General features: G+C 37.9%; 1 protein-coding gene across 7 annotated transcripts in view; it reads right to left on the bottom strand.

The window, feature by feature from the left end:
• Positions 1–6,280: 6,280 nt before the first annotated feature.
• The window catches only part of KCNAB2 (potassium voltage-gated channel subfamily A regulatory beta subunit 2), a 198,788-nt gene continuing 193,250 nt past the window's right edge, over positions 6,281–11,818 (bottom strand). For all 7 annotated transcript variants that reach the window (XM_066607305.1, XM_066607304.1, XM_066607307.1 and 4 more), the window contains 4 exons: positions 10,095–10,189; positions 9,240–9,360; positions 8,875–8,963; positions 6,281–6,859 (listed from right to left, as the gene is read on the bottom strand). In XM_066607305.1, the coding sequence (XP_066463402.1) occupies positions 6,770–6,859; positions 8,875–8,963; positions 9,240–9,360; positions 10,095–10,189 (395 nt within the window). In that variant the 3' untranslated portion in view covers positions 6,281–6,769. The remainder of the gene's footprint in view (positions 6,860–8,874; positions 8,964–9,239; positions 9,361–10,094; positions 10,190–11,818) is intronic.

The following is an 11,818-nucleotide window of genomic DNA, read 5'->3' as shown; positions in this document are numbered from 1 at the left end:
AATGGTTAATATATACAGTTCAAAATGAAAGCTAGACAAGCGTTTCAATCAGAAAAGAGCACTTCGTAGTAGGCTAAACAAATTTAAGCCAAGTTTTACATTTCTTAACACCTTCATTATTTCATTGCACCTCATAACGGAAAGTACAACCGGTCCAAGCGCAGTACATCTCCCATTTAATGGACTGGTGTCATCAATAATAAAAAAATAAATAGAAAAAACACAAAAAACCTAAATAAAATTATATCAGCTGATAGACTTTACTGTAACGACAGTAGAGTTAAGAAAAATATAGTTCTACATAGTAATTATATAAATATACTTGGGCGAGCCTCTCCTATTATATAAACTATACACTCTACTTTGTAAGATATGTTTGGGCTACTTACACTGCGCCAGCTACTTTGGAGGATTAGGGTTCCCAACATGCCCATTCTGGTAAGGTGTGTCAAAGCGTGTAGCTTCATAGCAGCCGACAAGCCATACACGGTTCACCTGTGTTACTAAATTTCCAGTCCCCCTGGTTGGCACCTCTTAAAATCTACCGGACCCCGGGATAATGTGAAACAGATATGTATCCAGTCCGATAATCTATTGACGACACTCATATTGCGTTCTCTCAGAATACCGAAAGTCGTCTGACCCCATTATCATGAATGGGCACCACTAAGCACCGGCTTGTGCTCCAAGGACAAAGTCGAATAACAGAAATTACCTGAAACCCTGGCAGAAATGTGAAAAGGGCCTTAACTGTTAAATGTATATTAATTGGTATAAGAACCCTATTTTTTGCGATCCATTTAAGTTGCACGCTAGACAGATTACTTCCTTGTGGGGTCCGTAGACTACAGGCACTGTCAGAAATCACACTTTCTCCTGTTAATTCTACAGCAGATAAGCTGAACTAGATTGTCCCCTCTGGCACCTCAGTCCAAATGTGAATGAAATGAGTCCTCCAATTTCTGGATGGAAATATGCAAATATATTTTAGAATTAAAATTTCTGTCAAAGCGAAGAAAATAGAAACTTTAACTACTAATATTTATAGGATAAACGTATTCAGTAGCATTTCTTTCTTGATATATGTATATTCTGCATGTATATTTCTGTTTACAGATGTGTCCCCCCTTAAATGGGCATTAGCTTTTCAAATAACTTGTGCTTATAGCATAACTAGCAAACGTGCAATTCACTTTATTTAGTTTAAATTTAGTTTTTCTGCTGAAAAATCTCTCCAAAGCATTTTGCCACTAGGGCTTTCCTTTCACCTAACTACCGTGTTTCCCCGATAATAAGACTTACCTCCAAAAATAAGCTCTACCTAGGTTACATGAAAAAACAAAACAAAACTCACCTAGTAGGCGGCGTTCGGGTCCCTCACTCTGGGCTGCTGTGTTCTCTTGAATGCCGACAGAGCATTTCTTCCTTGTAGCGGGGCTTGAATACTCCGCCTCCAGCAAGCTAATGCTCTGATTGGTTAATCGAGCACCACATCAGGCACTCAGAGCCGGCACTTAATTAACCAATTACAGCCATATATCATTGAATGGCTGAGATTGGTTATCCAGTGCCGACTCTGACTGGCTGACATGGCGCTCGAATAACCAATCTGAACATTAGCACGCTGCCAGCGGGGTATTCAAACCCCGCTATCAGGAAGAAATGCTAGTCGGCCTGCAGCAGCGACGGAGACCAGCATGAAGGACCTGAATGCCGGCTGCTAGGTGAAACCTCCCGAAAATAAGACACACTGCCTCTTTAGGGGCAAAAATTTATATGTCAGTGTCTTATTTCCAGGGAAACACGGTAGCTGTGTACTACCTGTTATCATGAGGTTATCACTGTTTTTGGAGCCAGCAAGATAGAGAAAAGGAAGTATAGGAGGGGAATGAGTCAGTGGAGAGAAGCAGAGATACACTCAAACATGCTGGTAGAGCTAATGGTGAGCTATTTATTTACCAGTACACTGCTCAGTGTTGCAGTGTGCTATCCTACATGATGATGTTACATCAGTGTATTTTACAGACTAACAGCTAAATTTGCACATCTCTGTGTACAGAACAGAACAGATCATAATAAGCAGGCTCCTCCTACCAGTTGTGGGAGAAATGAAAATCAGACACACAGTCTGCAGAGGGGAAAAAGTGGGGATAAATTCAGGCTACAAGAAATTTAACGGCCAGATATAGTCTTATTCCTCATGCACACACAGCAGCTTATTCTGAAAAGTCATTAGAAAAATAAGGTACGCTTTACCTTGTACTTAACTCGAAATATCTAAAGAAATGTGTTGCAAAGTGAGAAGAGAAAAGACGCACATGTGCAATGGATGCCATCTGTCGACCGTCCATAAACACAGGCTCAGAAGAAAAAAAAAAGTATACTCTTACCATATACATTTTTACTAGATGGCTATGGGAACGCCTCCAATGCATGCCATCTATCCATGGTAAACTTGTATATATTTAACATATACTTATTTCACCGGAGGGTATAAAAACGCATCATTTGTTTTTAGCATGAGAAAATTGACTGCTTAAGAAAATTCAAGCCAAAGTAAGGGTGGGCACATCTGTAGCAGTTTTCTTTTTATGCACCTGGATGCTAATATCATTACATTAATATTTCAGGAGTAGTAAAAGTAATCAGAAATTTAAGAAAGAGAAAACAATCCCAGTCCATATGCCCTTGTAAGGCATAGGAACAGCATGGAGAGAGATCCCCCCTAAAAGCCAGAACGAGGAGGGACTTTGTATGAGTGATTCATATTGTGGCAGACTTGAGCAGTTTTTGTATTACAAGGATGGTTATTAATTTCAATGGACACCACATAACACTAAATTCTTCCTGCAGGGAAAATACCTAGCTGGCCACAGCTTTCGCTGACCAAGTCGGCTACTTATCGGGAGAAGGATGTGAGGCAATGACCCGATTGCCCCAAGGGCCACGTTTTTAAAGGAGTTTGCTCTAAGATGACGCCTATATAAAAATAACAGTAAATAAAAATAATTGTTCTCGTGATCGATATGATACAATGTTGTGAGCTAGAATTTCTCTCTGGGCTTTGCTACATCTCCTGAACAGAGTGTCAAAAATATATATCTAAAACCTGCAGAAACCAAAGAGGAGCTACACAAATATTTTACAGGAAACCCATTTCAGAGAGATAGGATAAGGCGACTGTAATGGTGGTTGCACTGATGGCGAAAAATAATTTTAAAACTGAAGCTAAAAAAACTGTCACAGTAATACATTATGGAATCCGCCAAACTAATAAATAACTTTGTAGGGTTTGAGATTGCTAGACAGGCCTGGATTGATTTTGGCTGCCTAGCATTATATATATATGTATATATACTAGCTGATATACCCGGCTTCGCCCGAGTTAATTTGGTACTGGTGTTTATCTGGTGTTCACACGGAAAATCTTATGAAGTCGTGGTTACTTTAGAGATACTGAGGAAAAACATATGTTCACCATTTTGCATAGTTCTCTGCGTTACCCAGGAAACCCCACGTGGAGGCAACCATGCGACGTTTCCTTTATATAAAATGACATCAGGAAGTGAGAGAATTAGATTACGTACATAAAATTTGGACACTAATTCTTTTGCGCTTAGAATTGAATAATCGAGTTGGGACCCATTAACTTTTCATATTTATGACACAATCAATGCTTGTGCCAAATTTCACGTTTCTATGACACCGGAAAGTGAGAAAATTACATTCCGCACGTAAAATTTGGACGCTAATTCTTTTGCGCATAGAATTGAATAATGGAGTTGGGACCCATTAGCTTTTCCTATTTATGACATAATCAATGCTCGTGCCAAATTTCCCGTTTCTATGACACCGGAAAGTGAGAAAATGACATTCCGCACATAAAATTTGGACGCTAATTCTTTTGCGCATAGAATAGAATAATGGAGTTGGGACCCATTAGCTTTTCCTATTTATGACATAATCAATGCTCGTGCCAAATTTCCCATTTCTATGACACCGGAAAGTGAGAAAATTACATTCCACACGTAAAATTTGGACGCTAATTCTTTTGCGCATAGAATTGAATAATCGAGTTGGGACCCATTAGCATTTCCTATTTATGACAATCAATGCTCGTGCCAAATTTTAAGTTTCTATGACATTGGGAAGTGAGAGATTTAGATTATGTACGTTAAATTTTGACGCCAATTCTTTTGCGCTAAAATTGAATAATCGAGTTGGGATCCAATTACTTTTACTATTTTGGAGATGCTTGTGCCAAAATTCATGTTTCTACGACATCGGGAAGTTGGAGAACTTTTGGCGAGTCAGTCAGTGAGTGAGTCAGTAAGGGCCTTCGTCATATATATATATATTTTTATATATATATATATATTTTTATATATATATATATATATATATATATATATATATATATATATATATATATATATATATATATATATATATATATATATATAAATATATATATATATATATATATATATATTAAGATGGGGCACACCATTCTAGCATATTCTACTTTTAGATAGGGCAGCAGAAGTCACCTGACATGTTCACTTCAAATATGAAGTATACAAAGCCTCAAAGACTGAATGAAAAGAGCAAAGAGAGTCAAATAAAAAAAGACTAAAATAATAAAACAAGGAGCAAGAATTAAGGTAAGTGAGTGATAAAAAACAAGTTAATTGTTCTTGGTGCTTTCAATTACTATTGTACATTTTGGATCTTTTCTCAGAAAAGAACCCAAAACAGACAGATATTCCCCTAAATCTACAAAATACAACAACTACAAACCTTCGAGCACTCCACTTTCTGCAGCATCATTCTACAGTAAGACGGTAAATACTTTGTAAAAACATACACCTAGCTGTATGACCTCTGTCAATGTGGACTACAAGTGTAATACTAAAAGAGGATTAAAACAAACATGGCAGCTTTCTTGAAAAAATTAAATTAAATTAAAAAGCTGCACTAGACTTGTTTACAGGCTGTGTGCCGCATTGCAGCTTAGCTGAATCCAGTTCAGTGGAGCCGAGTTGGGTTGGTTGCAATACCAGACACGACCCACGTACATGTGTGGCACTATTTCTGGAAGAAGGTAGCCTAGCTTTCAAAACCCTGTACAACTCTTCTCCAAAAATAGCCAACCACATAGTCAGCTGAATGCCACGAGTCTGCCTCCAGTCCAGCCATGGTCTCCAGGGAAAATGATCTTCCAGACATACATTCACCCTGCAGAAATGGAGTATTATAACACCAGCCATTCAAATTAATATATAAAACATCACCATGTATCGGATGCTGAAACCTTGGACCCATATATATAAAAAAATTTTTTTTAAAAATCAGCCTTATTGCCCAAAGCAACCAATCAGAGCTCAGTTTTCATTATTTACCCTGGCTTGGGAAAAAATTAAAGTTGCACTGCAATTGATTGCTATGAGCAACAATGCCAACTTTTTTAGTTAAAAGCTCAATGCTGCCAAATTAAAGGGATCAGTCTACAAAATGTTGTCTTTCACTGGTGTTGGAAACAAACTACAAATCTACTTGTCATCTAAGCATCTTTTGGTAGTCTCTGGAGGAAATTTTTACTGTTTGTGCGGGAATATACTGCATACACGACAACAGGAAATTCAAGTCTACAATGCTGCGGCGCTACATAGATATGCAAAAATGGCTAGGAGTGTATATCAGAAATGAGCAAATTACAGCCACTGGATATGTCAAAGGCTTCAAAACGATATGGATACCTTCTTCTAAGGTTGATGCTACCCTGCGATTTTAGATGTGCCTTGTCCAGTTTCATGCAATGCACCCCCCACCCACCCATAGTCACTCTATAACTCAATTTTAATGGATAGGCAACACTTATGATTGATTTTTATGGCAATACAGTGTCACATGACTCGTTTTGAACCAGAGCGTTAAACAAGTTGGACATTTTAGCACAATCTGGCGTCACTTTGGTGCCAAGTTGAGGACCACGTGTGCAATGCGTTTCTATGAGTGTAACGGCTGAGCATATGAACTCGCTGTGTAGCCCCAACCTACCAGGATATAATACAGTTCTGTTTTAGCAATAAAATGCAGCTAGATTTTCAAAATGCTCATCCCTAACTGAGATGCAATGAAATAAAGTAACACAACTTAAATCTTGAAAAAAAACAAAAAACATGTGTAAGACGTGTACGAGAGGTCACTGGTGCGATAAAAAAGGAGGAGTAAAATAAAGGGGGAAAAAATAAAATAAAATAAGACTGAAGATAAAAAATATAATTTTTTAATAATCCTAAATGAGGTAAAGGATTTAATTGTAAAGCAGAATTAAGGACATCGAAAAAAATTTTTCCAGTTCTTAAAAGACATTAAGAAATTGGAGTGTAATTATTTTACGCAACATAGAAAACCAGAGTAATGCACTGAGGTACCATTACCAACAGTTGAGGAAATACTGAAATTAAGCCTGAGTTCACAAAGATGGACACACTGAACAGAAAACGTGATGAAGTTTTTTTTCCATTACCACAAACAGCGCTCATCCTGTGATTACGTTATTGTGCGGTTACAGAAGTTAGCGTAGATTTGTATACATTAAGCGTATGGTTTCTCACATTAATACTTTAACAGTTTCCTGACAGTATTTGGAAAATGTTATTTTCTTGGATGCAACCACACTCCACTTGGATTCAGTAAAGCTTAAAGCAGGCAAGTCGAAGAACCAAAGCAGAGCTGTGACAGTCCGTTACTGATGCATCCGAAATTAGGACCGATAGTCTTTTTTGCTATATGGCTTGTTGCCCAAAATGCTATCAATCTCATGAATTATAGACGAGGATAACTTTGGAAGGACCTGCAACGAGAAAGGATGGGGAACAGAGTGGTATAAATAGTAGATTCGAAACATTAAAAAAAAAAGTCCCAGATGAAAAGCGGAGAACGTTTTACACTTCTCTGTGCTGGAATAAAGACTGAAATACAAAAAAAGGAGAAAACCAAAACAGAAAAAAAAAACAAACATAAAAACTACACAATAAGAAACCAAGAATCCTAATGACATATGAAAAATGTGTAAATTATGTATAAGCCCCTAAAGTGAAATTTGATGACCTGGTGGGGGCAATATATGTGCTGGTAATTCAAACACCTATCAGTCTGCCTCATTGTGTCTACTGCACAACATACAACTCCAATTCCAAAAAAGTTGAGACACTGTGTGAAAAGTAAATAAACGTAAAAAAAATGCAATGATTTGGAAATCTCATATAACCATATTTTATCCACAACAGTACATAGGACACACATCAGAGGGTCTCCATTTCATTAAAAAATAAATTTACTTCTTTGGATGCCTTTGATTCACTAACATCCTGTTTATTAGAAAGGGATTGTGGGGATTGTACAGTACTGTGGAAACCTTTTTGGCAGATGTGGAAAAAATTCTGCAAAGTAAAAAATGTTTTTCAAAAATAGGAGTCTTATTGACTCCAAATTTATTCTGCAGCAGGACAACAACCCCAAACAAACAGCCAATGACATTAAGAACCATTTTCAGAGTAAAGAAGAACATGGAGTCCTGGAAGTGATGATACGGCCCCACACACCTCTGATCTCAGCATCATCCAGTCTGTCTGGGATTACATGAAGAGACAGAAGGATTTGAGCAAGCTGACATCCACAGAAGATCGTGGTTAGTTCTCCAAGATATTTTTAAAAAAAAACTCTCCCTGCTCAGTTCCTTTACAAACTGTGTACAAGTGTATCAAGAAGAATTGATGTGGTTTGATTTCCATTTCTCTTTTGTTCATTCACTTAATAGTTTTTTGGTCAATTAAAAAACGCTAACACTTCTAATTTTGAAAGTCTTCTTACTTTGCAGCATTTTTTCTATGCTTTCTTAAAACTTTTGCACCGTACAATACAAGAATAGAAAAAAGGGTGGTTTTTGTTTCCATGCATCAGAAACAGTGCCTCCATTGTGGAGTTTAGTATTGTGGCTCAGCTCATTCAGGTATATAAGGCTCTGCTAGACATACCAGAGTCAGCCCATCAAAAGGGCCTTTCTTTCTTTTAGTGAGACTCTTTAATCTAATCGCTATAACCCTGAGAACAAAATACAGCAATACTGAAGTTTTGCAAAATGTTCTAGCGATCAAATGAACATAAGCTCAAGCCCCCTATGGGGACTGACAAAAGTAAGAATAAGTTAAAGATTTCTTTTTAACTATTACAATAAAAATACTAAGCTTAAAATAAAAAAACAACTCTTTACCCATTTTTACTAAATTGGTATGGTCACATTTGTAAAAGTCTGATCTATTAAAATATATTCTTTATCCTGCATGGTGAAAATGGTCAGAAAGAGAAACACAATGCCAGAAATGTGTTTTTTTGGTCACCTCATCTCCAAATAAAAAAGGAATAAAAAGCAATCCAAAAGTTGTATGAACCAAAAATGGTACCAATAGAAACTACAGTTTTACATTCCTATTAACGGAAAGTTTTTTGTTTTTTTTTATTGTACTGCTTTTAAAAAATAAAACTATAGAAAGTTGGTGCTACCGTAATCGTACTGGACCGCAGAATAAAGTTATCATGTCATTGTGAACGCAAATTTGTTTTTTCCATTTCACCCTACTTAAAAAGTTTTGAAAGTTTTTCAGTATAGCATATGGTAAACTAAATGGTGTCACTGAAAAAAAAAAACTCATCCCACAAGACAATAAACCGTCAGAGAGATGGGTCGACAGAAAAATAAAGTTATAATTTTTTGAAAGCTGTGAGGAAAAAATTAAAAATGGTTGTGTAATCAAGGGGTTAATGTATTAAGCAGTCCCATTTTTCATTATATTTAGTATATATACAAACCTGTATTGCTCCAATATTCTCCAGTAGTTGGTCAGCATTTGATGCCCCTAACAAGACTGAACTGACACCTTCATTCCTCAGACACCAGGCTGCAAAAGACATTTCTGACAGTTAAAGGTCTGAAGGGTAAAAAAAAAAACAATAAAATACTCCCCCATACCTCCATCCCCATCAAGGAGAAAACCTCACTGCTTGATTAAGGTCTGCTAAAAGGCCTATACTTGGAAATTTCCAACGCTATTCCAAAAGCCTTAAATTCTACAGAACTGATCTTCCTAGTCAAACATGTTTATGAAAGCCCTATTTAAGAACAAGTGAAAGACCCCCAAACTTTATGAAGCTGTATTCATACATTATGTACTGACCGATGGCTAACTGCGGAAGGGTACAGCCCAGGCGCTCTGCGATGGCCTGAAGCTCTTTCAGTTTTGCTTGCTGTCGGCGTCCTTCTTCACTTAAGATCTTGTCTTTTAACCACTGATAACCCTTTATGAAACCAAAGGAAAAGTTTTTCAGAGCAAAGTAAATGAACAGGAACTCAAAAATAAAAATATTATATAGTTGACTATTAGGATACATGGAAAACAAAGTGGGCATTTCAATATTTTGAATCCACCCTACCTCTGTTAGCCAGAGCATAAAACGGCTGTAAATGGTGGCTTCGACCCTGGTTTATCTAGTATAAACATTTAATACATGGATGCCTATTAGTTACAATGGGTTCTATGTATTACTATCTGGGGTTTTAAAATTCACACCTGTAGTGATTACCTAATTGCCGGGGCAGCTTTGTTTAGTTAAGAGTATGTCCAGTTGGGACAACCCCTTTAAACAAAAATGAATAAAGCAGCAATTTGAGTAAAATGAAAGCATTTGAGTCAGTTAGGAGCAGTGTTGTATGGATATTTGCCCCAGGGGCTTGTGGTGGCACCAACATGCCAAACTGCTTTGGCCAGGATATTTAAATTCAAGTCTACTACAAAGGTCTTTATCCCATGTGATTAAAAGACTTTCTACAACTTTGTCTTTGGTCACCCTCTTCTGTTAAGTTGCCTTTAAGACAATATTGTTATATCCGTTTTTGGCAAAGCACAGCCTCAAAAGAATATGGTTAGCATTACAACTCCCAAGGAGGTGGTCACCCAACTCTCTTAGAGAGTCTACTATACATTAGTTTTGACTAATCTATTAGTTAGGGACTACAAATTTTCCATACTGACCTTGAGTGATGCTCTAGAATACGGCGGAATTCCACCATCATATTTTCCTGATACTATTCCACAAGCAAGCGGTGACCACGTCATAGCGCCAACACCTGGAAGTGTAGAGAATAAAAATCCCAATGAAGAACTAAAGCAGATCTACTTGAAATTCTACTGTGTCAATGGTGGATAAGAGGATCATTATATAGTTGCAGACTTTGATGAGTTAAACTACTACATTTTCTATCATTTGGAACAGAAGCCCTTGTTGTGGGCTGCTCATGACAGTACTTTAGGAGATGGAGTGTCCTGCATTATCTCCTGTATCCAGTAAGTGAGTCAGGACTGTGAGATGTAATGTAATTCTACAGAGATTCATATTGGATACGAAAGCCTAGGAGATAAAGCAGGACCTCTGGTCTCCTAATGACACCAGAACAGATCCCCTAAACAAATAAAGTTCCCAGTTCAGATGTACTTCACAAACCATATAAATATAGGGAATACAGCTCACCATAATCGCAGCATTAATGATGTGTGGAGTACAACATAATGTTGGTAGTAGGTACAGCTAGATAGGACACATGAAGAGGAAAACTAGCCCTCCAGATGAATGTTTTAAAACAAAAAGTATATTTTATTCCAACATTTTAAAAAGTTGGATTGCAACTCACATCCTTGATCCACTCCTGGACTCACTCCTAGTCCTGTGTGCTATTACTTGGACATCTGCTACCAAACTTCCTGGCTGTTGCCCATCCACCCTGGACCACTCGCTATGGCCATCGATTGCAACCAGGACAGTGGTTATCCACACCATCTGTGACTTCCCAAGCTAGCTCTCAGCACAAAAGACAGAGCAAGACATGTAAATCCCCTGCCAGCTGGCATCTGCTAGCTAATTCATCTACAACCTGGTGTGTCCGCCATAAATTGTATGGGACACCTGCTGAAATCTGGATCAGGCTTTTGGAGGGTGCCACGCCCTCTTCAGCTCTTGACAGGGATCATCTTTGCAGGAGTACTGAGTTGGATGGCATGGCAGTGATCGCCCACCATGATTGGGACTCTATACATCAGGTGATGTATAGAGTGAGCTTGCATGGACTTCACCAGCGGCCACATAACAAGGACTCTCTCCAGAGGACACCAGAAACTGGTAAGTCAGACATCTTATACCTCCACACCTTTTCAGAGTATAGCCCTAATTTTTCTGGACCCCTTTTGTGGAGGTCTGCAAGCCTTCTGAACATTATAAAGGGGTACTGTACAGAAGACAATCTTCTAACACATATAAAAGGGCCGAGTTCTCATTTTTCAGAGCCCCCCTTACCCACCTCAATCCTGGGGTTTTCTTCCTTTCGTCTGAGGATACTAATATTTTTCATACACTACTCCAGAGGGACTAGTGCCTTTGTTTTTCTGGAATATACCGTATCTATATTCTGAACTACATTTCTTATACAACTGCTCAGGATATTGCAGTATTTGCTGCCCCTCAGTGCTTGCTCAGGGTCTGACATTTTTTACTGCATCTTTTTATATTGTGCGCCCACATAAGCTATAAAGACATCACCGCTTTACAAAACAGGCCCTTCACTTTGTTCATCCGGACCTCCTGTACTTGAAGAGAAAACAATATATTACGCCTCCAATGTTTTACTAAAATACTACGCCTTGCCCGTGGTTAAAGAGTCCTTTCTTTAGATGCAGTTTGGAATTCTATTCCATTTTTTCTGGCT

The sequence above is a fragment of the Eleutherodactylus coqui genome, chromosome 6, assembly GCF_035609145.1.
Source record: "Eleutherodactylus coqui strain aEleCoq1 chromosome 6, aEleCoq1.hap1, whole genome shotgun sequence".
Lineage (NCBI taxonomy): Eukaryota > Metazoa > Chordata > Amphibia > Anura > Eleutherodactylidae > Eleutherodactylus > Eleutherodactylus coqui.
The sequence above is the reverse complement of the archived record's forward strand: the minus strand, read 5'-3'. Positions and strand labels throughout refer to the sequence as shown.